Source organism: Limanda limanda, chromosome 14 (genome assembly GCF_963576545.1).
Source record: "Limanda limanda chromosome 14, fLimLim1.1, whole genome shotgun sequence".
Lineage (NCBI taxonomy): Eukaryota > Metazoa > Chordata > Actinopteri > Pleuronectiformes > Pleuronectidae > Limanda > Limanda limanda.
The window spans coordinates 16092687-16119815 of NC_083649.1; the positions used below are offsets into that span (position 1 = coordinate 16092687).

General features: G+C 39.2%; 1 protein-coding gene across 1 annotated transcript in view; it reads left to right on the plus strand.

Moving 5' to 3' along the window:
- Positions 1 to 1476: 1476 nt before the first annotated feature.
- Positions 1477 to 27129, plus strand: part of klhl13 (kelch-like family member 13) — a 32599-nt gene continuing 6946 nt past the window's right edge. Inside the window, exons 1-6 of the mRNA XM_061085779.1 lie at positions 1477 to 1535; positions 3099 to 3159; positions 18640 to 18781; positions 20531 to 20663; positions 21761 to 21957; positions 23372 to 24167. Of these exons, the coding sequence (XP_060941762.1) occupies positions 3107 to 3159; positions 18640 to 18781; positions 20531 to 20663; positions 21761 to 21957; positions 23372 to 24167 (1321 nt within the window). The 5' untranslated portion in view covers positions 1477 to 1535; positions 3099 to 3106. The remainder of the gene's footprint in view (positions 1536 to 3098; positions 3160 to 18639; positions 18782 to 20530; positions 20664 to 21760; positions 21958 to 23371; positions 24168 to 27129) is intronic.

The window sequence follows — 27129 nt, forward strand, 5'->3', positions numbered from 1 at the left end:
TTTTCTTTTTAATTTTTTTATATTTAATTAATTTAAATTTACAAAGTGTAATATATGTTGCAATTAATAGGTGATTGAAATCCTGCCAATTTTAAGAGTTCAGTATATTGCCTGCACGAAGATAAGAAAGATTGGTAATCGAACCCGTGACCTTCGCTTTGAAGAACCCACTTTACCAACTAGGCCAAACCGTGACTCTTTTCGATACACATTTCAGAGAAAACCATTGTATTGTACTTTACTACATATATTTGACAGCCTTACTTCAAAGTTACTTTTATATTTTTGGATTTTAGATACTGGATGTTTTAACATGCTTTAAAAACCTATTGTTAGAGAATAATCCAGTAGTTTGCAGCCTTGGCTTCTGACGCCTTACAGGAATCACAGTGTGGGACACATTTAATTTCATATAATTCTGAAAATTCATGCAAAACCTTGGGGTTTATATTTGGTGATCAAATTAATTAGATATTGTTCCCATCAACTAGCACAAGGAGTAAGGGTCACTCATAATTCATTAATCAAATCAAACCTCCGGCCTCCTGAACTTTTACTTTATTTATATATCTTCAAGTTGATTTTTAATTTATAAATGTTTTTAAATGTTGGCGTCCTCCATACATAAATACATCCAATTAATACAGCTCAGGTGTGTCCCACCGTGAAAGCACAGGAACATTTCTGCAGACCTTGCCAAATGGAATCCCCCACAGCTTAGGGTGTTTGACGAGTGTGTAGAGTGACATACTAAAATAAAATATGTCTTCTTTGGTTTCATACAACATGACAATAAAAAAAGAAGATTATGTTTATATAATTTCTATGAGCTAAAGAAAGGATTCCTTAAAAGAAAGAAATATGTTTGACAGAAGATTTATTTTCAAATGTATTCATCTTATTCATTACGTTCCTTGTTCGCTGATGTTAACTGGTTCAATGGAAAGAACTAGAATGGCATTCAAACTTCACTAACAGTCCCCTTAAATTCAATCAAGCTGCATGACGTTTCACACACCCAGAGATATGGTATCCTCTGATACCATTCATAATGCAATCAACTGTAGAAGGAATGAGTTCTCCCTGGGCCCATACCCCAAACTTCCACCTAGTTTCAATAAAATTGGTTAAGTGGTGTTTGCTTTAATCCTCCAGACAAACAGTAATGAAAACACAACCTCCTAAGTCGAGTTCCATGGAAGTTCAAACTTAGACTTCATATGAACGACAACAGTAAACTTCTATAAATCACAATGAGTTGGTGCCTCAGCAGTGCAGATGCTTGTTCCAGGCTACACGCGCTCCACAGAAACAGGACTCTCCTTTAGAGCCTCTTTATTTAGTAACGGAAGTTTTGAGCCAATGGGAAAAGATTGCCATACTCTTCCACCAATGAGAAGTTCGGATGCTCCGGCTCCCCCAGTAAGCGACAACCCCATTGGACAACACCAGGAAGGAGGCTCCCGTCGTGTAAGTGGATTTGAGGGCTCGGAAAGAAAACAAGGACGCTGGTTAACGTTGTCTCGTGTTCGAAGGTATGGAATCTGCTTTTTAAAAGTTTACTGAGTGTATTTAAGAGTAATACAATGGATAGAATACCGCACATAGCGTGTTAAGCTCAACAAACAGCAGGTTGACAGTCGGTCACTGTCATTTTCTGAGGGTGGCAAAGCGACCAACCAGACTAACTAATAACTAACCCAACTAACTCATGTTGAGACCCGGCTGGTTAACACTCCTGTTGGTTGATATACCACAGCTATACCACAGTGGTACAAACAGCAACCCACTCGGTACGCTTACAGTCGACTGTCCTGATCTCATGTTATATCCAGCTGGCTAATGCCAATGTTAAAAGGGTTAGCTTAGCTAGTTAGCATTAGCCTGTTCCCAGTGGAGATGTAAGGACAGTGTGGAGGCAACATGGCCAGAAATCAAGCGGTGCCCCCGGCTGACAGCGTTGCTTCTTGTGACAGTACATCCGTGTCGTCCCCCGGCTAACAAGCACTAACATTAAACCATGGTAGCCCAAAGGCTTTGCTAGCAAAGTCAGCTTCCTCGCCGAGGACTTAGTTTTCTCCCAACATGTCGCAGTTAGCTCTTTAAATGACAAACCCTTGCGACTTGTTGAGAATGCGTGGGAGCTCGCAGCACTTAGCACATCGAAGCTGTGAGCTCCATCAGTTCTGTGTGACTTGAATAATGTGTCATGTACCCAGAGTAGCTACAGCGAACCCAGCTGCGACCTCAGAGGAAAGTTTACCTATTTACCATTGTTTATAATACAACAACACTCGAGAGCAATGTGAGCTCCGGTTGTTTTGAACGTCTTTTTAGCAGAATTACAGGAAGATTGTTCTGTTGGGTGACGCACGCTGAAGATATTTTTAGCTTCCATTAGCCCAGTTCTGTGTAAAGCAACAAGTTATAGAAATATGATGCAACTGTCACATCTCAGCAGGAGTTTAGGGGTCAAGAAGTGCCCCCCCACCTTTATCAATATACCAATATGCATTCAAAATGAGCAAACGAAAATATATATATATTCCCACTGTCATTAGTACAGTAGCTACAGGCATCACATATAACATTTAATACTAAACTTTTAAAACTTAGTTTTTTCTTAAATGTCAGCTTGTGTTGCGGCTCATTACTACCTCAGTTTTAGAAAATAGTTGTAGATATCTTTTGAAAATGTTAAAATTTTGTGGAACTGGACTGTTACCTGTGATCTGCGCTACATTCATGATATTGTTGCACATGTATATTGTGATTACAGAGTATCATATTTGCTAACTTTAGAAGCATGGCCTATTGTAAAGAGAGGCTTCTCAATTGCAACATTAGAATATTGACAATCGTTGGCAATGAATTGTATCTAAAATAGTGTGGTGCACTCCAAAACAAATAGGTGAGGTCTGTTAAAAGTGCAGATGTGAGTCTAACTTACTAATAATGAAAAATGACTTCATCATCTGACAGCTATATTTTGTTTTTGTTGGCTGAAGAAAACTGAATGTTTTTCCTTTGCTGAATGTTTATTTTATGGATGACAGACTTGTCACAATTGTTGAAAGTGCCATCTTTCTGTTTTTGAGGTGAGGGTATGGAGCACCCTGTACACAGAGGGGAGACGATGCCCATCGGACCGCACGAAAGGTAAAGAGGAATATCTCATATTACATCAGTTACTTAGCCCTTGTGAAAATGTCGATTGATTCACCTTAGCTTAATATGTTTCACTTAATGGCTCAAAAAGCTTTCTGAAAATGTGATGGTGTGCGGGAGAAGAATTTATTTTTGTTGCTGTCAACATCATTAATGACCACCAGGCAAAATTACTTTTATTTTTAAATAAGTTGGACACAGTATTGTTGGTTAACCATTGTCAAACTCTTGCAGCAGTTATCTCTCCTGGTATCAGTCTTGGCTAGGCTATGTGTCCCATTTGGATTGTAAGGGTGTTAATCGGATAATCCTTAATTAGATTGTGAGAAAGAAAAGCAGGACTGTGGCACTGAAAGACCAGGATTGAGAACCATTGCTAATCACGTGAAAGACACTGTAGTGCTTCTGCCACATGATTTGCCTGTGACAGTCTTCCACACCTGGATGGCCTGTTCAATATTTGCCAGCACTAATTCTGTCACTCAAACAGGATTGTTACACTGTATACAAAGACTGAAATAGGTAGTTTATAATTAACTGGTCGCAGTGTGTGTTCGTGACTATATTTACCCAGTGTGCTGCTTATGATTTCCACTATGAGGGAAAACAATAATGGATGAAACGACACCCTTTTCCTTTTTTCTTGACTTGGCTATGGAGTTATATTAGTATGGCTTTGAACTGTTTGTTTGATTATACAATAGAAAGTGTACTTAAAGTTAAATGGCCTGACCGACAGGGATTGAAGGAGGAATGACAAATAATTTGGGTCTAATCGCGTTTGTATGCTAGATGTTACCCGGGTTTATGAATATTATATCACTACACTATCAGTTAATAGGGCGCAGTGTGGCTAATTGGTTTGGGACGTCAGCTATCGCTGTAATATAGACTCCTTTTTTTTTTTAGTTGAGTGAAATCAAAGTGAGCTTTAACAATCAGCCTTCAGTACATCAAATCTAATTCAATATGAATGGCTTATCAAGAGACATCATTTACATTATGTTTGAACTGAGATCAGTTGGCACAGCACAGCTCTGTGAATAGAAGATGCCAGGAAGCTCATCATTGTCCGGCCCTAGTGGTTTACTGTACCTTCTCTCTGACAGCTTCTAAATCACTATACCTACCCCTGTCTTATCTCATTTACTGATAATTAGGCAAGATATGCAGGTTGACAAATTATGTGGCCACCTAGTCTATAATGTTACATTCTTCTGACAAAGCATCTGATCATTTCATTTGATCAACCTTTAAAAGGCTAATACAGCTTTCAGGATTAAGCTCTGACCTTGGATAAACCCTTGTTATCCACAAATATTTTCTGACCTAGTTCATGCGCTCAAGTTTCAGCGCCTTTTTGACGAGGCAGTCTGCAATGAATGCATGCATGCACAGGTTTTTTCATAATGACAACTATCTCAAATCTTTTTTGAGGCAGATGCTATAAAGGAATGTTTAAAAGGTTAAAAAATCCGATAATCTAAACAATTAATTTGGATGCATTTTTTTGTTGTACCAAAATGGCTTCTTTGTACAATTCAAGAGTTGCCTACCACTAAGCAGATTGAAGGCCTGAAGCAGCTGTGGGAAGTGTTAGACACAGAAGATGTGATAAGTCTAATGCCATGCTCTAATATTTATCAAGCTCCAGAAAGTTATGAAAGACTTGGCCTGAGCATGCAGCTGTTGTTGGTTACCCCCAGTCAGCAGTCTTTGCTGTGTCAAGCTTCTTCTCAGCAAATGATACTGAGGTGGGAAGACCACAATCTTACAAAGAAAATACAGATTAAAAAAATGAAATGAATAGCATCAGTGGGATTAGGCAGCTGTGACAGCAAAAGTGGATGTGGCATTTAGATTTCCAAGAAAAGAAGGAGCACTCTCCCCTTCTGTTGCATTAGAATGTGTTGATTTTTGAATTATTTGATTGGGATTGCAGGCAAGAGTTGGGTGCTGACATTAAGGAATGTTTACTACAGTTCATATATATATATATCCATATATATATATAAACTGCTGGTGCACTAGCATGAAGTGGCAGTTTACAATCACCTGAATACTCCTCATTTCATTCTCCCCCTCAATATGTGGAGGAGAATCTACGGTGGCCTACAGGTTACACAAAAATGCAAAATCGCTCTCTTGTGCCAGTGTTTGGTTTTGTTCGTTTTAGGCTACTGCAGAAACATGGCACGGGAATATGGCGAAATTCATGGAGAAGGAACCTGCTTTTAATGTAGATGTGAAGGGCTCATTTTAACAAACCTCACAAATATTTCTGGTGATTAGTTTCAGCAATAAAGACATATGTTAAGGGATGGAGTTTGTGAGCATTTATTCAGAATCTTTACATTATAGTCACAGCTCACAGTCTTAAAACTTAGACTTCAATTATGACAAGACATATTGTTTTGAACATTTCCTTTCTACATTCACTAAAATTTCATTAGGACGATTTATATAATTGTTTTTGCTAACTTATTGTTTTCAGAAAAATGACTGATTAACTTGAAATCCAAACTTCGTTGATATAGAGATAAAACGTCTCAAGTTTATCGGGTAGAATTATTTTTAACATTGTTACTTATTGAATTAAAATGGACAGAACCATGTTGAGCAAATAGATATATTGAGTTGTATAAATTTCAAAGGAGGTTTTGTATTATTTTTGCTCCTACTTAATCCACCCTTTCCATAGTAATCCCAGAGCTGTAATCACAACTCTTTTAACAAGGTGGCACTGTTGCTTAGCTACTGCACTATTCACAAAAGCTGTACGGGTGATGGGAAGGCAGGACTACCTCCCCCTCCTACCACAAGACAACTGTGAATGCAGCAGGGCAAGCAGACGCGGTGGATGCAATCTATTGGCTTCTCAGCGCTGCCGCTAAAGTCACAACCCTGACTGTAACCCGCACTGCCTCTACCAGTTTATTTCTATAGCTGCTGCCGCCACCGCTGCCGCTGCTGCTAATCTCCCCCCCCTTAAATGGTGTGGGCAGAGTGGGATGGAAGACTGCATTGGAAACCTTTTCATGGAAATGGTCTTTGCTGTTGGTATTGCGTTAGCACCATTCTGGTGACAACAACATGCCGTTGAAATGGAAAAGCGGTTCTCCTGTCAGCTGGAAATTCCCAGTGCCAGTTCTTAAGACATCCAGGTCCTCACCCCTTTCACCTGCATACATGTGAGTACGGTCTAAATAGCATTTATATTTCACCATTGTGGTAGTGTATTTGGAGATGGATTTGGTTGCTTTTCAGTTTTGGATATGTGTTTATTTTTGTAACATTATATTTTGATGCAGCCCAAATTAGGAAGAATGCATTTGAGCCATGTACCGTGTCAAGAGATTGCCTTGTCCAGCATGCATTTTACTGGCTGAATGCTTTGCTCCTGGGCTGAAGGACTCATTTTGTCGCTAGCCTGGACATGGCAACCGCCACATCCCGACTCTTGCCCTCTCCCTATGGCTATGTTTATTTGGGAACAGGGACTCAGCAGCTTGGGAGGAGCCTGCCTTTGTCAGGATGTCTGGCGTGCCCTGGTTTAGAAGCTATTGTCATCTGCTACTGTTCAGGAGGGGGGAAGGGTAGAATAGAAGTGCTTCACACAGCCTCTCGCCATCCTCTCTCTCCACCCCTTCTCCTGTGCTCTGCTGAAAAGGACAAGTGCCTTGTTTGACTTTTGATCAGTAAAATAACTGTCGCTCAAAACAGTGAGACAAATAAACATACAGTTTTCAAGACAAGCTAAGCTAGCGGATTACCTAAGGGTAGTTTCATAGGCTAGTGGGGCTCACCAGAATGAATGGATTTTTACTAAATTGGATTAATGCAGTCCAGTACATTTATCTTTCAGCTTAAGAGCTTAATATTGTTAGTTTTAACAAAATGTTTATTTTGAACATTACTGTACCATAGCAAGAGCTACTTGCCCTTACCTCTTTTTTTGCATGTTTCTTTAAATATCCTCAGTGAAACAAGTGATATCTGCTACATGGCTGATTGTAAATGTGCAAATACAACATGTCTGTACATTTAAATAGGCTCACCTTCAACCATGAAACCAACAGAAATCTTGACTAAGGGATATCTCTTTGTAGACTCTTTAAAGAACGACACAATGCTTTATTATTGACAGTATTGACCTGGTTATTATGAGCTTAATCTTTTTTAACCAGGGTAGTTTAACTGGAATACCTTGGCTCATATATGGTGAATGCTCAGTCCTCCCACAATATTAGGTGTTGGTCACTGAGCAGCTCCGCTGGAGCAGCTATGGGTTATAAGGTGCTTGCTCAAGGGCACCTTAGTGGATTTTGCAATAGAGGGGAGCACACCCTTCCCCTGCTTTGCCTTTTTCATCTTTTTTTTTTCTTCATTTTTTCTCAAGTTCTGTATGTGTTTTTCTCACTTAGTGAAATATCCTGTAGATTTCTGTAGCAGCACAGCAATTGTTTATACTGCTCATTTGAATTTTTATATAAGCCAGTCATGTGCTGTACATTTTATGTTTAGCACATTATATTATATTTAATCATAGGTTATTTAATCTCTTTTTTCACTTGTATAATTTTGATATATATTGGCAGTTTATTTCAAAACAGTATAGAATAAATCCTGCATCCTGACTTAACTGCTGTACATTACAAGTGAGTGCTGGCATCTCCTCCTGCTGCAGCATTAACAAAGACCCAGTAAGAGTCTTTATAAATTGTCCCCCCCATGAAAGCGCAAGGATGAGAGTGCATCACGTGCATTTGAGTGGCCGTGGGCGACACTTGCCTGTTTTCATAGCAGATAGGGCGCACACACACTGTCAAGTCAGGCATATCCAAGCCACGAAGCTCCACCTTACTCTGCCCAGTGTTTCTTGGCCCCACCAGACCACCGTCTATTTTAAAACATGTATGTTGTAAGCTGTGTTTTTAGGCACGCTGATATTGGGCCCCCAATTATAGGTTACCCTGTGGTCAGGGAGAAGTCACTCTTTATAGGCCCTTTGAGTGGTGCCTCTGTCTGTTTGTCTTTAGAGGCATTTTTAACTCTGTATGCTGGTCAGGCAGTCTTTGTATACAATATGTATACAAAGCAGCAGGATAATGGATGGCACAGGTGAGGTTTTTTTATATCTTACATACATAATGTATAAAGAATTAAGATCTGTTTGCACAATGTACTTTGCTGTTGTGAAACCACCCTGATCTATATATAGATTGGTGAACTGCCTGTGGTGCAGATTTCATGCTAGCGAGGAATGGTAAAGGTTCCCTCCCAGTATGGCCCCATGGAATAATCTTCAGCTCAGCAAGAAGTCATTGAGTTTATCTGTCATTCCATAAAAAGTCCTTGAAATAAATGTCATCCCTCATCTGACAGTGCTTCAGTACCAAGCACTTAATATGTGTGACTGCTGTCTTTAGTAATCACCTCTCGGAGGCATCATGGTGAGCCAGCAGCCTTAACGGTTGCAATGCCTGTTTGATGCCAGTCGGGGACCTTTAGCACATGTCGTACCTCTTTTCTCTCTCCCTTTGTGCCCCGCTGCTTTTCATCAACAATCTCAGTGAAGCAAAATGCTACAAAATCTGCCTTTCAAAACACAATCACATCTTTTCACCTTTATATTTTGTTTAAAAACATTGAACATGACTTATCTGCTCTTGTCTCTTGGTTATAATGATTTAGATTTTTACGTTTGAACTGACATTTTCCAAATGTGGATGCTTCACAAGTCTCATTTGGCTGTTAAATCCTTCTGCTGCGGCTGAATCCTTAGTGCTACCGCTATGAGACAGTTTTTTCAATCTCTGAGCTAAATGGCCCATTAGTTTACATAGATTTCTTTAAAACCCACTTCATTATCATCCTAAAATAAATTGTTTCGATCAATTAAACAATGCATCATTTCCAAAATAAGAACATAGTTGATTTTATAGCTGACAGAACACTGAATAAGAGCTAGTTTTGCACCTTTGAACATCAACTCCCACTGACAAAAATACATTTTAATGGTTAAAACTGAATTAAACAGTGGTATTGTACCCAATGGCCTCACCAGATATATCATTGTGTTTTATGTGCTGATTGGATTATATGACAGCAGGCACTGATGCTCTTGCTCACACTGTATTATTTCAATGGACCGCAAAAAATGGTGGTGTGCTGATATCAGTTAAAAAGTAGTTCAACTGAAACAGCCTGCTCTGAAATGAAGAAATTAAAAGAGGTAAATTATTTCATATGCCCTGTAAATGCCTGGCTAGACAGTCACTGATCACAGTGATGTGAAAAAACATATGATAATTTTCATAAACATTTTAGATGAGCTTGCTTAATTGTTTGCTTGAAAGCCAAAGCAGAATATTGAATGCCCTCTTCCTGAGAGCAACATCTGCCACTGTTTTTAAATGAGGCCAGTATTGTGTCATGGATTGCTTTTTCATATTCATAGAGACCAGTTTTACACACAACACACACATCAGTCTTTGGTAAACATTAGACATGTGCCTTGCTTCTTGAGGATTATCAGATTTAAAGCCCTATGGTGGAGCTTTTAATTTACCTGCCCTTTGAAATGGACATTAAGTTCTTGCTGACTTGGAGCCATTTTGCAGAAAGAGCAGTAGCCACCCTGGGATCATTTATTTTTCACTAGAAGGCCGGAGGGGAGACACAGCCAGTCTGGCTGGCGAAGCATCAAGTGAGTTCAGTCAGGTGAAAAAGTCATGTCTGTGCTCATTATACACACATCGGACACACCAGCACATGGACACACATTTGCCTACTGAAAGCTGAGATGTGATGGGTGGAGTTTCAGCGCCTACTTGACCAGTCAGTGGAGCACTTGTTTTGTCTGATAAAAAAATAAATCACAAAATACTGATGCATCTTAAAACTCCCTCAATGGATAGATCATAAGATTCATTGAGAGTCTGTTGAGATGTAAACTGTAACTTGAAATGTAAATAAAAGTAAATTTCTAAATCCTGACCTTTCAGCAGCTCGGGCGTTAGCTACTTTACTCTTTATCTGGTCCATCTTTTCACACTTGTTGCACTGGATTTGATTGGATTTGTCAGCAGCTCACATAATTGAATGTGCACCACAAAGATATTTAGAAATTTCAATATTTTGGACATTTTTTTATCTGTAAAAAAACTGCAATTAAATGATAATTTAGATCGTCTCAGATTAGGGCTACACCCCCACTAATGCATTGCAGATATAGAGCAATTGAGCCCCTAAAGCAGAGTCCTTTCAGCCTTGACTACCAGTGGTGAATGCAATATGGATAACAACAAACTGTTGTCAGTAACAGCTCCAACTCGTTGATGGTCCAAGATCTAACTTTGCCAAATTCCTTGTTCATAGTATTTTCTGCAACTAACTGCAGAGACGATAATCGCCTTACTTTTTACGCTGACTTACACATTCCCAGTCTACATGAACGGTCATGTGTTTTCTGATTTGGAGCAAAAATGCTTGTTTTTACACTCAGTTAAACTGCATTGTGGATGTGTGCTTAACCCTCTTGAATACAAAACTATGCCTCTCTCCTCATTTGAGTACCAGCAGTAATATGCTGACACTTCTCATCACCGCTTTACATATCTCTTGTGAATCTGGATACAGACCTTGGGTAATCGTACTTGGCCTCGTCTAAATATGTGGACAGATTGTCCTCTTCGGTTGAAACTGTTGTTTTGAGACTTAATTGTAGGTGCATATAAATTCCCCAGCCTTTTTTAAAATAAAAGCTGTGACCTCAAAGTGCTCTCTGATTATAAAGTGTAATTACAGACTCATTATATCGTACAGACGGGTGAGATTATTAGCCATTAGTGGAACAATTATCTGGAGATCATGGCCAGCTTGTCCTGGACAGAGTGACCTGCAAATACTGTACGTACCGGAAATATATGTGGACTTAAAACTATATACCTAGTGTCCTTGACAGTTCTTATGTACTTCCGTCCACGCAGACACACGGAGAACATCATGTGAACTTTACACAGAGAGGCCCCCGCAGAAACAGGATTTGAGCTTGGAACCTACTCGCTGCGCGGCACTCAAAAGTGCCAGGAGACGCAACATAATCACATGAGCATAAAAGCATCATGCAATTCACATATCTGGCAGCATTTGACACCCTCTGCGGTTGCAATCACATTTTGTGTACTTTATTTCTCACATATATCTCCAATTCAAATCTTTTTAATTCTTTCTTCAATTCTAGAACCTGCTCTTTATATGATCAAGCTTTTGAAAGACTTACTATTGAGTTGCAGCTTCCTATTCAGTTGTGATAGATAGCATTAATTAGGGAAGTGCTTCATTTTTGTAATATTCTGATGAACTGATCGCTTGCTTTTTCTACTGGAACTCTTATGAATGGAAGAAAAGAGAAAAGGATTTTCTCCACTGAATACATAATGGCTTGTTTTGTTATTTTCTGGCATCAAAAATGTCTATATTTATTCTGATCATGAACATATTCACTTTTACATATTGTAGTCTAGCTACCAGGCACATTGTCACATTTTAGATGCGCCAAAGTCTGTTTTTGATGGAATGGAAGTGGTATGAGAGAAGAATTTTAAGAGTGCCCAACTACCTCCTTTTCTTTGTGCTGCATTTCCTCTTGCTAAGTGTGGTGGGGAAACAGGGAAACAAGAGCTGCATCCAGGTATCTGAAATATTGAGAGAAACTTGTCATTTCCTATCAGCTGTTGATTATTCAGTAGAGTGGAAGGAAAAGTGTCATTGCTGCCAGTAAGGTGGAGAAGCCTGAAAAACTGAGCAGCAGCTGAATTGAGGCATATTATGATGATAAAATACTCATGCAGCTTGTCAACAACTAAGCAGAATATTTTTTGAAATGACAAATACAGAAATTCCAGGAGGTTCTCTATATTACTTTAGCTTAAGTTCATTAATGCTAGTGCTACAACGATGTTGCTGCTCCATCATTGTTGATTATGTCATTTTTTGATTCTGTGGAATTCAGTCGTCTGTAGTATGAACTTATCTGAAATTTCTTCATTTTTTATTCATGGCATAAAATGCGCTTTATTGCAAGAACATTGTGTTCCATTGCCGTACATTAGAGGTTTCTATTTTCTGCATCTCTCTTGAGCGTTATTGCATCATTAGATGTCGCTTTCCCCAGAAGCAGAAGATATTCAGCATGTAACGTTATGATTTATTGCAGTGATTAAATGCCAAATTGTATCCCCATGTCAAGGTTTTTACAAATTTTGCATCCATTCTCAAATGATTAATTCACCGCCCATGACTATTATTTCCACTTGAGTTTTATGCTGTCCTACTCATCGGTTATATCTGCAGGTGTAGGTGGCGATGTGAAGTCTGCAACACCAAAAAGAGACACAGCTTCTTGTTTTTACTAGAAATGGGTAAACGTGCAGAATCAGATAGGACTCTGACATCCATTCAGGGGATCTTATAAGTTAATTCCTCAGTGTAGGTGTTTGTCATTGTTCTGCTTGATAGAGCAAATAGGGATTTACTCTCTGACTTTGCTCACAGAGGTTTTCAGAGAGCTGTCCTTGTTTAGTTTCCGTGCACCTTATCACCTGTCTATTTTTTTATATAAGTGGTCTGGATCCAGTCGCTGGAATGTATGTCCAGAAAGCACCAGCCAGACAGAGTCCTATGATCCCCTCTGCTTTTGTCCATGTGGCAGAGGTATTCTATCATCCTATCATTAAATAAATAAAATGTTGCTGCTCCTCTTTTCTTGCTGCTCCATCACTTCCACTGCTTCCTCATTGTCTCTTTTATTTGCTCTCAGGCTCTTCCTTAGTTCCTGTTGAAACAGAATGTCACGTTAGGTCACAGTAACCGCAAGCAACTTGAAAAATGGGAGTGAAACTTTTAAATGGCTGTGTAATGCAGTCTATTGTGTTTGGGATGATAGTGCTTCCTTTTCCCCCCATGAAGTGGGGGTCTGGAAATGAATCCATAAAGTATTTGACTGATATAGACCTTATCATTCAGTGCATCATCATGTCAACATAACCCGAGATAAACCACACCATACTGCTGCAAATTCATTCTAGGCAATACTGATCTTGTCAGAAAAGATGAGGCAGGCATGCATTGTTTTGGTAGACCTGGAAAAAAATTTCAACCTATCCTTTAACATGACTGTAAAAGTATTTTCTAGTAATTTCCACCACATAAGCTCTTAGTTATTTTGCTCCATAATACATTACTTTGGTCTTTCAGCTGTTCTGAACCTGAAATGGACGAAATGAATGAAGTTTCAATCAGTGTATGGCCAAACATGACAAGGGAGCAAAGCTATACTCATTAATCTTTTATGACCCTTCCACTGTCGTCCCTGGGAAAACGCCAAGTTGACTTTAGCTTGGTGAACTGTCACTGGTGGAAGGACGTGTAAGACTTCTGCTGACATAAAGAGATTGGATAGATTGTTAATTTCATTACCTCATTAGTTATTTTCCAACCTTGTTTACTTTCAGTCCCTTCTTTTTCCCTTGCCTTTAGCTTTGCCTATTATTTATCACTTGTCACCAATGATGTGTATTGGCAAAAACATTCTTTCAGTTTGAGATAATTTTAATTTCCTCCTTTTTGAACATACAGCTATCGGCTGGTGTATATTTGATAAAAAATAATTGAATGTAGTTTTATAATAGGTAAAACCCTTATTTTGTTAGAGATTTGTGAACATAGTTCTGCAACAGAAAGATGTCTTATTACTGCTATAAATCTTTATTTATAATTACTTCTTTATTTATAATTAACATCAAACAACAACAACAAACTTTGTCTCTGTTGTGTAATGACAACCAACTTTTATGTGGAATGTTGTGGCTGTTGTCTTCTTTGTTTCGTTCCGGCAGCCACCAACACTCCTTTGTGGTTTGGACAACCCACACTCTCCTCGCTGCCTGTCCGACTTACCACCTGACGGGGTAAATGTACCAGTACATTTCCTGTGCTGTGTGTCAGTGTGATTGTGTGACCACTGTTCCAAGCCATGCCAGTTTCTCAGCGTTCAGTGGTGGTGATGTCCTCAAACTCCTTCTAGCTGTGGTCAATGATTGTCTCCTTGTAAAATGTACCCTGTTACTGATCCCATCCACTCGCCCTCTTTTGGAAATGTGTACTGTATTGTCGTAATTACTCGTCAAGCATGTGTGGGGTGGATCAGATTTATACCTTGTTTACCTTTCCTCCTGTGGTAGCGGAAATCTCAATGTTGTCCTTGTTTTGTCGTGGTTGATGTATCCTCATTGGTCGTCATACCTGTTCCTCAGCAAGGCATGTCAAAGGAATGACAATTAGATTCCACCTGACCTTATCTTAATGTTTATCCATTGTATGCCCCAAATGCCTTTGGTCTAATCATCCTTCAAAAGAGACTACAGTTGATTGCTCGGTCTGCTGAAGTCTTCTTGGTTTGTTAAGAAGTTTCCTTTGTGCCGAGTTTAACTTTCCTTATAAAGGTAGCTAAAGTTTAATTTAATGCATCTGACACTCAACTTTTGTGGATCATCTTTGCACATTTGGAAATTCTTCCAGATGCTTATCTTTTTTCTGCATCTCCCCCCTTCCCCTAATGTATATTGTGGTAAGCAAACAACTTTTGTGTGTATTGCCGCATTTGAAATGAGCGTTGATCTGGTGTTTTCCAAAAATGTTAAATTATCTCATATGCCCTTGCTGGGGGGTCCAGTGTGTCACTGTCCTAGTGTCAGTACTGGTAACATGACTGCACAGTTTGACAATTAAGTCTACTGCTAAGATTAAATGTCCTCATCTGAGAATAACTAGTCATATTAATTGTGATGCATGACGAATACAATAATAGACAAATATGTCATATACTAATTTGGTTGAAGCTTCGAAGCATTTGGCCTAGTATCCAGCATCATGTTCTATTTTTGTTTTCATATTTTCCAGACTCCCAGCATTCTCGTTCAGTCTGCACCTGTGTAAATGTTGCTTTAAATATTATTACTATGAGCATTAGAGTTTCATAATAATGTGCACATTGCAAACTATTCCATTATTATTCCTCTTTATATACAAAGCAGATTACAACAAAGGTTTCTGCTACTCTTTCATGTCAAGTTTTACTCTATGACGTTATGGTGGTTGTACTTGACATGTGTTATAAAAGTCTCCACATTATGTGTCACTTTTTTTATTGGTAGTTTTGTTCATCTGGCTAAATCAAAGAGTTCAGCCTTTTGGAACAAACAACATATAAATCTTTTATACTTTTAAGATGACACAGGTCATTGATTCAGTCACCAGTGTAACCTTATTCAGAGCCTTTATGGCCGCATTTCTGCTTAGATGTGTCCCGATGTAATGACTTTAAAGGAACATTAAACCTCCTTATCAGATGTGTCATGGTGTGCTACCTATAAAAGAATAAAATGTCTCAGGACAGGAGTTTTTATGTAACCGATCAGGTTTAGGGACTTTCTCATAAGGTATGCAAGACTGAGAGAGCTGATCAAGCCCCTGACACAATTCATAAATACCAAAGAAAGTTCTCATCAAAGCAAATACTTTCTCCTGTTATAACAGAAAAAAACGTAACATGTCGACTAACATGTTCTTCAGGGTGGTGCCTTCTGGCTGAATGCCTGTCGGGTTGCATTCAGAGTGATTGAAACACAAACACAGTTACTGTGATCGTTGAAAAGCATCATGTCAAGAAGGAATCAGGAAATGTGGACTGTCGGAAAAACATAATTTTTTTTGTTGAAGTAAAAAGGAAGCCAGTGTGTCTAGTTTGTGGGATGCGGTCGCAGGGATGAAAATGTTCTGTGATTAGCAAGCTAATGGCTAATAGGCTGAAACCTCATTCAGAAGGAGAATTTACTAAAGAGCTGTGTTGCTGCTACAGATCTACTTGAACCAGACAAAGTAAAACTGTTACTAAGTGCCAGTTTGTCTCAAAGTGCCGTGACAGAGGAGGTTACTGATACAGCACGAAATATTGAAAAAAACACTGAAGGACACCACAAGACATTTTTAGAGTTTCTCAGCCAGTTCCAGCCGTCGTATTAAAGAGGGTGATACGTTTCATAATTTAGTATGGCTCACAAAGGATGTTTTAAAAATTGAAATGACTCTTGACAGGAAAAAGGTTCCACATCCCTGGTTTAAATCATTGTACCCGATCTGGCTTATAATAGACCTGCAGTGGACGGTTAAATGGTTTGAAAAATGTTTTTATTTCATGGATATTTTTATTCCTCACCAGTATTGAGGACATTTGAGGTTTTATTGGTGACATGTATATCATTTTTGTCCTGCCCCTAAAAATAATATATATTTTTTATATTTGTTCTGTTTTTGTGTCACTGTCATTAGGAGAGTGAATTTATTTAGTTTGAAGTGAAGTAAGTTTTGTGTTATAATTAACAAGTGCATTTGGTGTATTGAATGTTGAATAATGTCCCCTCTGAGCATTGGAGACATCTATATAGAAATATTAAAACCAAACAAATATTGTATATCCTAACAAGGACCTAGCAAGTTGAGGGTTGGTTTCACTGGTATTATCAGTCTTTACCTTTGGTATAACACAACCTTCACCACTCTTAGGCTCTGCGTATGCACTTCCAAAACTCCAGCTTTTCTAGAGCTGCTCTAACAGATGAGTTGTTTTGAGATCTTTTGTTTGACAAATTACTCTGTTAACACCAAGGCCGACTGTTTTTCTTTCTATCCAGGCAGAAGTCTCACCTTTGAAAACAAGTACACAGGGGCTTGAAATCAAAGTCATAGCAGTGCAGTCCAAGTTGGTTATGCCTTTGGAGATGGTTCTGCACTTTGGTAGCAGATAACAAATGCTTGGCCGAGTTTTTTGTTCTACAGACTGTTGATAGTTTTTGGTCCCCAAATGAGCCTCATACTCAAACTGTTGGCAGTTTGGTCAGCACACCATGTACCCAAATTCCCTTTTGGGTGCCGAGCCGCACTTGGCATCTTTCCACCTTCATTCTCTGTGCGACAGATCACAAGTTAGGGTCCTAGTTATAGCAGTTTCATTCTTATTCACATTTCTATTTAGAAAATCATAAAACACAAATAATATAATAAGAATTGAACTATACAGATCATGAGAAACACCAAAAGTTCCACAGATCAGATTTTTTACTTGTTAGGCTGGTAAATCAGTTAGACTTAGTTGTAGGCTACAGTTATGTTAAGTTATATAATGGCCTATTGTTAAAGGTCAATGTAAGTGTTCCACAGATATTGAGCTGACATGTGTCTTTTTGTTTGTATCACACACACGCACACACACACACACACAAGCACTTGGCTAGGCCATTGGGAGCAATTTGGGGTTCAGGGTATTCAAGCACACTTTGACATGTGGACAGGAGACACTGGGGACTGAACTGCCACCCCTGTGATCAATGGATGACCTGCTATGTCGTGAGCCACAGCCGCCTCCAGGGAGATGGTCAATTTTGGCACTAAACTAGGTCAAGGTCTCTGTAAAATACAGGATTCATACTGGGATTGCAGTGAATATCCAAGTTAAATGTCATGAAAGCCATCAAAGAAGTTTTTGACCTGACAGTGGCACAAACTAAAGGTCAGAGTGTCACACATATCACTGGGATGGGTCATCTTCAAAGGATGAATGCCAGATTTGAACACACTCTTGCCAGTTGATGACCTACAGTCAGTCAGTGCATCACAATTCCTAGTCCCTGCCAGTATGTATGTATTTAGCTACACCTGTGTGTTCAAATAAAATGACTCTTAGGACTTCATTACAGATTTCTTTTCATTTTTAGAAATACATTTATACTATATAATTTCTTTGCAGTTAAAAATGTAAATATATGACATCCCAATGATCATATGACATCTAAGAGTAAGAGACCTTCTGGAGAAAATTGTCTCCATGATGTTATCTATACTTAGCATTTTCTATTAAATCATTTTAAATAGTTGTTTGCTTTATTGTGATGTGTTTATTTCATAAACTGTTGTGACGCACTTTGATACTTGTATTGTGCTTTAGAAATTATAATAATGATAATATACAACTTCACTGTCCTTAGCTGTTATTATATATGTCTTATATGCAAATATATTTACAGAATAGATGGAGATTTACAGTAGCACACAAGATCAAATACGGAAGCAGCCAATCATATTTTAGGCCACTGAGGAGATGGGATCTCAAAGGCACTTCCTTTTGCGCCTCCACAAAGCTATTTTCCGAATTGGCCCAGGCTTGCAGACCTACAACTTTCAAGTGACCATTTTTTTTAACAATTAGGCTACATACACCCAATATGTCCTTAAGTAGTGTCACTTTGGAAACTTCTCTGTCCTACTTTCCGTAAACTAAAAGTAGATGGAAATGTTTGTTTTTTTAAAAACCTTTTTTGAAGTAAAACTCTGCTTTCCTGTTTTTCCTAATAGATCCCTCGTGGAGGACGACGACGCTCACATGAAAGTTGCTCTGGGCTATGGTGATATGGGCGTCCCTGCTCACCTTCAGGCATCAAAGACTGGAAACACACGGTTCTTCACAAGTAACACACACAGCTCAGTTGTTCTTCAGGTGAGAATACAGACAGCCAGTGACTTCTTAAGAAGTGAATGTTAGTTTAAGCAGTCATGGTGTAATGATGACGATGATGTTTACATTTTTTTCCATGTGTTTCTTTAGAGTTAAGATAAGTAAAGAAGGCTGCACAAGTCTGTCAGACTTTGCTGATTGCAAAGCTGGCAAGACTGATTTATTTGCATGATGTATGAAACAAATGTAAGGTTTATACAAGTTAATCTAGTCCAACCATGAGACAGAAACAGAAAGATTATCTGAATTTGATTTATTTGCAATTCAAAAACTTCCCACTCTTCATAGCACGAATTACTGGGTACAATTTAAAAGCTTAGATAATATTGAAGTAACAAAAACCAATTGGATTTTTGTTTCTGTCTAATTTGAGTGAGGCAAAAATTCATATTTGTACGTACTGTTTATCCCAAAAAGTATAAAAAGCTTTAATAAACTGTAATAACTTTTTGAAGTCACATGCTTGATTGTATGTACTTTAAGAAGTCCCTTAACACTTGAAGATCAAAGCGCCATATTGACATAAGAACACTTAAACCACCCTCCTGCTGAGGTTTAGTCACACTTTATATCTCACCTGATTAATAATAGCTGCGCTCTGGAAACAAGAAAAAAATCAAGAAAATAGCTCCCATATAGCAGAGACCTGAATAATCTATCAAAATTATACCACTATGGAGAAGCAGGCTGCTTCAGCATGTCACCACTTTGCATATAGTTACGGCCACTCTGAAGTTATTGCGGGTGCTTGCATTGCGCTGTTTGTTGCTGCGACAGCAGTGTTTGCCCTTCATCACCAGCTTTCATTAGAAATGATTGGCTGTTTGCTGCTTCTGCTGCTCGTTAATCTTTGGGTGACGGAGCCCAGTAACGGAATAATAATGATTTTTCTAGGCCACTCCCTCATAGTACAATCGGTCTGAGTTGGAAGCAACCCACCAAAAACGTCCTTATTGATTATTACCAGAGTTTTTCATCCTTTATCTTTTCTTTAGATGTGGTTGACGGAGAAAACAACATTGGGGAAAATTAAGTGCATGTGTGAGGAATGTGGTGTGAGGTTGACAATAAGTCTGTATGTGTATCATTCTCAAAGTAAGCCCAGCTGAGAACACAGCAGGAGATTATTTAGAGGATTCACCACCATTCGGTGTGTCGATGATGTTTTAAGTTCATGAAAGATGCAAAACTGCAGCCAAAAAAAATATTTATCTCAGGATGAAAAAGAGTTGTCGTACACATTGAAGACACTGATGAAGACGTCAATTCGGAAAGGCAACAAGATTCCAGAGCTTTTAGTGATGAGGGCAGACGCTTGTGTCAAAGTACTGTAAACAAAAACATGTCATCTCCACAGGTGAATTTTATCGTAACGCCCTGCCTGTGTGCTTAACCACCCAATCACCTGAATGCTCTGGAGATTAGTCAGTTGTTGTGAATGCATCTGACATGAGAATCTCCTGCTGCGTTATTTATGTGTGAAAGGAACATTTTGGGCAAAGTCCGGACCCCATTGTCTGGACATTTTCGGGAGTTCATGTCTAAAAATGGCTGTGGAAGCGTCACATGCTGGGATCTCAAATCTGACTGGCCGTGGGGAAACAGTATTTTTGTTGGAAATAACATTTTTGCACCAAATGTACTGGCTACAATAGACATGGCCTACTTCAGTGGAATAAAACCATTGCACATTTCAGTAACGCTCATGTCTCTTTTCTCCGCCTCTGTTAGGGATTTGACCAGCTGAGGATAGAGGGTTTGCTATGCGATGTCACGCTTGTGGCTGGCGACGGGGATGAAGCTTTCCCTGTACACCGCGCCATGATGGCCTCCTCCTCCGACTATTTCAAAGCCATGTTCACAGGTGAGTCCACAAAGCCTCACACTGACCGTAACAGTGGGTTAGCAATTTTACGGTTAATACTGATATACTATTTTCATTTGGAATGTGGTTTGTGTTGTCTGACAGATCAATTTAATTTCCTCGTGTCTTCTTTCCGCTGCACTGTATTCTTTAGTAAACATGAAAGTTTCCATGTTATATAACCAACCCTGTGAGGTCATTGTCATGCATTCATAATGTTCATGGTCAATTTTTGTAATGAATTGAAATCAAATGTAAATGTGGGCTATTGACCAGAATCATCTCCTTGACACACTATATGCAGAGGAAGGAGGATCTTGAGTTATTCTAAATACATAGAGTAGTACAAGGGTATTATCAGGAATAATGGAAATTGAATTGACTACATTTTGATAAGATATTTGGAAATGTTTTATTAAACTAGTATACTGGACCAAATGTTATTTTATTAGTATATACCCAATTCAAACTGGTAACTGTAAGTAAAAGTAACCTTTCTGCCTTGATTAGACCACGTATTAATCTGTAGCCACGTAAATTGAGGTTAATTTTTTTTTTGTCTTGAGCTTTGAATTTACCACTCTCCTCATCTGCATTACAAGGTACATTTATAATGAGCAACGAGGGTGAGTTTAACTTTTCGAACAGCTGATGGGGCTACTTTGGATCTCATTTTATGGCAGTTGTAGAAGTTTGGACATTTGACATTTAAAATATAGGATGAAGAAAGTTCTGCCATAAGAACAGAAGAGGATCTTGTTAAAGAAGGAGGAAAAGGAAACTGTGCTTGCAGTGAGGGATTTCTTGTGTGAGCAGAGATGCTGAGCAAAGGTTTCTTAGACCTTATATTCTTTCTGAACACGTCTTTTGACACAGGAAATATCTCACTGACATTAATGCATAATGGCATATTCATAAAGGTTGCAAGAATGTCATTTTTCACTATATGTTTAATTTGATTTGTTAAATCATGTAAGGTTTATCCTTTAAAATGTGTGTGTGGCAGCTGTGTTATGTGGACTGTCAGTCAAATAAGATTGAGTTGCACAGCATCTAAGCATCGACTTTTATGTATCCCCTCCTCTCTCCTGATGCAGGTGGAATGAAAGAACAAGATTTAATGTGCATCAAGCTTCACGGAGTTAACCGAATAGGCCTCAAGAAGATCATCGACTTTATCTACACAGCCAAGTTGTCACTCAACATGGAGAACCTGCAAGACACACTCGAGGCAGCCAGTTTCTTACAAATTCTTCCTGTGCTGGACTTCTGCAAGGTCTTTCTTATATCTGGGGTAAGGAAGCAGAAGCACATCCACAGCTGCTCAGTTTTCCTCTAGTCTCCACCAATTGTAAATTAGATGTTGTTCTCGGTTGTAACTCACAACTTACCACATGTTGGAGTTTATTCTTCATTAGACCACCTTAAATTCTGTTGGTTACCTAAACATAATTCATGTTGACCCCTGTCACATTGCACATTATATGTAACACTTCCATTCTTTAGGGGACGACTCCTGTCTCTCCTGACACTTATGGTCATAATACTGCGACTGTCTCTGTTATGATATTGTTCAGGTCCAGATGATGACCTTGGTTGCCACGGTAACTGCCAATGTCTGCAAGCTGGGTTTCTTATCTGAGCCTTTTCATCAGTCTTCAGAAGTGAATGTTAAATAGTGCGATGTTTTAAACCGGAGACAGACACTGAACTATGGTTTATGATAAGCGACCCACGATTGAACCATAGAAATAATAAAATTCTCTCAGATGAGAAGTCATGTGAGAGTGTGTGTGTGAGTTAGAAGGGGTGAGTAAATTCTAAAAGGTAAATTTGTATACCTCCGCACAGGCAACAGCCAGTGGCCGGAGGCAATATGTTTTCCTGTTGTCCATCTGTCTGTCCTATTCCTGCAAATGTGATACCTCAAGAACGCCTTGGAATTTATTTATTTATGATAGGGACAGAGCATGTTAATGAACATCAGTTTAAAACCACTACATGTAAACATACCAGATTCCAACACGAATGCTAATTTACACCTGTAGTCTTTAGGAAGGTAACAAACCAAGAAAGATGCATCACAAGCAACAAGATACAGAAACAAATATATAAACATCAGAAACATTCTTCACATGTGGTACAAATTTCACTTAGACTCTATAGGGAATTTCATTACATCTGGTACGATTCACTCAGACTCACTGATTAACTGATCAGACTTTTGATCATATATCACTTGCTCTAACATTGTCAGATAAAGTGGTTACATTTCAGTCTTCAAAGGTCAAAGGTCCCCGTGTCATTATATGAATTTGTTTAAGAAGAGTAGGTAGAAATATGTAAACGGAAACTGCACTGGTTGGCAGAGGCATGCAACCGCATTGCCGTAATTGTAGTTATTAAGTAATTCCTAGAGCCAAGTTGATGAATTAAAATGATTCACTTCTCCTGCCAACAATGATATAAAACCCACATCAAATCATCTTTTCAAATCCACTCTTACCTGTAGAGTAGGTGTTAATTTGTCTCTGATTGTAGAAACCGTCAAAGCTAAATAACTATTCACTATGTTGTCTATGAATCGTTTTGTCTAAGGCGATGAGTTTCTGGATAGAAGATGGGAAAATCCAGTAACTCGTATCTTTAAATGACTTCTCAATGTCAGTTAGCAGCTTTCTGAGATTTTGATTTCTTCTTCCTTACAGGTTTCTCTAGACAACTGTGTAGAAGTGGGCCGCATTGCCAACGCATACAACCTCACAGAGGTGGACAAATACGTCAATAACTTCATCTTGAAGAACTTCCCCTCACTGCTGGGCACAGGAGAGTTTGTGAAGCTTCCGTTTGAGCGACTAGCTTTTGTACTGTCCAGTAACAGCTTGAAACACTGCACTGAATTGGACCTGTTTAAGGCTGCCTGCCGCTGGCTACGCTATGAAGACAGTCGTATGGACTTTGCCTCAAAGCTTATGAAGAACATCCGCTTTCCCCTAATGAACCCACAGGAGCTCATCAATCACGTGCAGACAGTTGACTTTATGCGCACGGACAACACCTGTGTCAACCTTCTCCTGGAAGCTAGCAACTACCAAATGATGCCCTACATGCAGCCAGTTATGCAGTCAGAACGGACAGCCATCCGCTCGGACAGTGCCCACCTGGTCACCCTGGGTGGTGTTCTGCGCCAGCAGCTCGTTGTGAGTAAAGAGCTGCGTCTGTTTGATGAGAAGGCTCACGAGTGGAAGGCACTGGCACCCATGGACGCACCCCGCTACCAACATGGCATTGCTGTCATTGGCAACTTTCTCTACGTGGTGGGGGGCCAAAGCAACTACGACACCAAAGGCAAAACAGCAGTGGACACCGTGTTCCGGTACGACCCCCGCTACAACAAGTGGATGCAGGTGGCTTGCCTTAATGAGAAACGTACCTTCTTCCACCTCAGTGCACTCAAGGGACACCTCTATGCTGTCGGTGGAAGGAATGCCGCCGGGGAGCTTGGTGAGTTTATTTACCTGCTTGTTTGTTTTATCTGTACTTTTAAGTAACAACTAAAACTTCAATTAATATTTTATGAGATTACACACTTAAACTGTCAAGGGAAGAAATGAGGGAAGTGTGCAGTTTAATAAGGCTGCAAGCATACTAACGTTGGTAATCAAGTGTTGTTTCTACAGTTCATTTCCTTTTTCAACATATGACATTTATAATCTGAGAGGACGTGCACATGATCACAAAATATACTAAATCAATACTGGAGCAAAACATACATAATCCTGTGTAGCATGTCAGGCAAGACACTACAGGTTAAAAGCTTAAACATCTTCTTGAAGATACCACCATGAATAAATGATATATGAACAAATCTGTCTATGAAAACCTTCAGAATATCGACAGATATAAAATTAAGTGCTACTGAAGTGGAGATTTCTGGCTCAAGAGCATGAGGAGAAAAACTATTTGCATCCATTATTGAAAGGTGCAGATAGAAATTTGCAAATAGACAAACTGAAGGAAAATATACACTTTGGTTTAAATACTCAACTTACTCAAGTAAACAGCTCAATTAATCAAGATATTTATATCTGTTCCGGGTAGTTTGGCTGTTGAATGTTTGTGAGTAACCGATGTGGAATCTCTGTACCCGTAACTGTGGGACCACAGAGAGGTGCCACCCAATACTTAAATTCAGCTCTGTGACTGCAGTGGACAGAGCGAGGCCACTGTGTGAGCAGTCGACTCTTCTGGGTTATAATTAGACCCAAAAGCACAGCCTCAGTTCGCTGCCTCTCTACACAACTGACTTTTACTGCTTCACGTTCCACCGCTCCTTCACTGCATGTGCTTTATCCTTCATGTTTTTCTGGATGTGCCCATCCCCTGCTTAATATTTGTTTTGAGGGTCATACGGGTGCGGCTTTATTGTTACAGCTACAATGCTGTGATTATACATAAAAGGAAAACAAATTATTTACAGGAGCAGGTTTTCAATCCCAACGGGTATACTCTGAAATGTTTTACATAGACAGTTTTTGTGTGGATTCTAAATCTTAAAATGACGAATATATATTTTAAGATTTCTTGGAGCTATAATACCTTAGTAATGTTTGTTTTTTTAGGCCTGCTGACTTGTATAGGTCTTTTTATTGTATATATTATTTTTTGTAATGTTTTTCTGGCTGAGCAACATCATATATAATGTACTCTAAACTTGTTTAATGGTTGTTTAGGTTAACCCAAGCAAAATGTGTAGATCAGCTTGTTTGTGGCTTCGACCAAAAGGTTAGGGTTATTGGTACCAGTTCGATCATTCACAGCATCATTGGATCTCGTTTCACCTCCCATGTTGGTGTAACTGGTTCTGTTATTTGAACCAGTTACAGTGATCTACACTGATTTAGGTCAGAAAATGATGCCACATCAGCTCCCAGCTTGTGTGCCATTAGTTTATGGTGCACAGCCTGCAGAAAGAGAAACTCCAGCTAATTAGGAATGTGATCTTTCTGCTGATCATAGGAAAGTCTACATCAAATCCGACTTAGTGAAAAAGAGGTTAAATTTAAATAGGTGTCCCTGTAAATCAACAGAACATCGGTCTCTGGACGTCTCTTAAAGCAGCAACAGTCAGAGTTCATTTGTGTGTCGGTCTATCATTTATGATTTACTTATTGAAGGTTTTTTAATCATCCTACATTCCTTTTCCAGTCCAACCCCGCTCTGAGTTCATTCAGTTAAACTGTTGTGTTTTAGATCGGCTAAATACAGTCGTTGTTTTCTGATATGTCTGCACAACTTCCTCTGAGCGGCTGCAAAATATTGTGCCTCACTCAGATTGCCTTTGATCATAGCTGTTGAGCAAGCAGAAGGGGGTGTTCACTCATTTTCTCCACTGAGATTTTACTCAGCTCGCCCAGAGATGGCTCACACTTCGTAGTGGTCCTGAGCTCACTGCTGTTTATAGAACCAGTATATTGATTTAAACCAAAGCCTTTAATAAATGCGTACATTTACTGTCTGCGTTTTTTCTTTGAGGTTTAGCCTTCCCTGCTTGTGACATGCAGCCAAATGCCTGCCGTCTCTTTTATCTTGGCATATGCTAATGTGACTTCCCTCCCTCTGCAGGGAAGATAACGAGAAGATAACTTATCTGTAAGCCACAATGCTTTGATCAAATTTACACTTGTGCTCTTTATGTTTGACGATTGCATTTGACGCAAAGGCAAAGAAGTAATAAAGACTACACCGACTCCAGCTGGTGGTCCAAGTTAGTCTGCGCCCAGTCAAAACCAGTTTCTAACTAGAATGACACTCAGTAGAACGTCTACCACCGCCATGGCTGATCAGCCATCCCATAAAAATACACATTTTAGTCCACAATATCCAGATTATTCACAATAGCAGTAGAAACTAAATTAGAAAATGTAGAAGGACACCCTTCTCTTATTACATTCCTTTCTCCTGCGATGTTTAAGAAAGTGCAAAAAAACATCCTTAATTGAATCTGCTCCAGAAGTTAATGGGTTCCTCCTTGGCCCCCCTTCCACCAAGTTTCAATAATATCAGCTTAATAGTTTTTGCTAAATCCTGCTAACAGACAGACATGAAAACATTGCTCCCTGGCAGAGATAATTCGACAGTGACTCCACATGTGGACGGACCCTGGCTGCTTGCTGAGGGGCCACTAGGACACTATTCACTCACTGACAAGCATCTCTTATGAATCCCAGTGTCTTTATTCCTGGTTCTCGCTGATATAATGAAACCAGCCTCAGGGACATCAAGATAAAGGATCTTACAATCTCCCTATTTCCGGAGCAGTCGGTGCAATCAGTGATGGTGGGGTTGTTGGGATGTGTACTCTGTATTTTAAATCCGCATTTTAGCTCTCACGCTGAGACCCTCCAAGGCCTCATTTGCTGCTGTTTGTCCTCCTTAGTTGTGTCTTGACCTACTTTCTACTAAT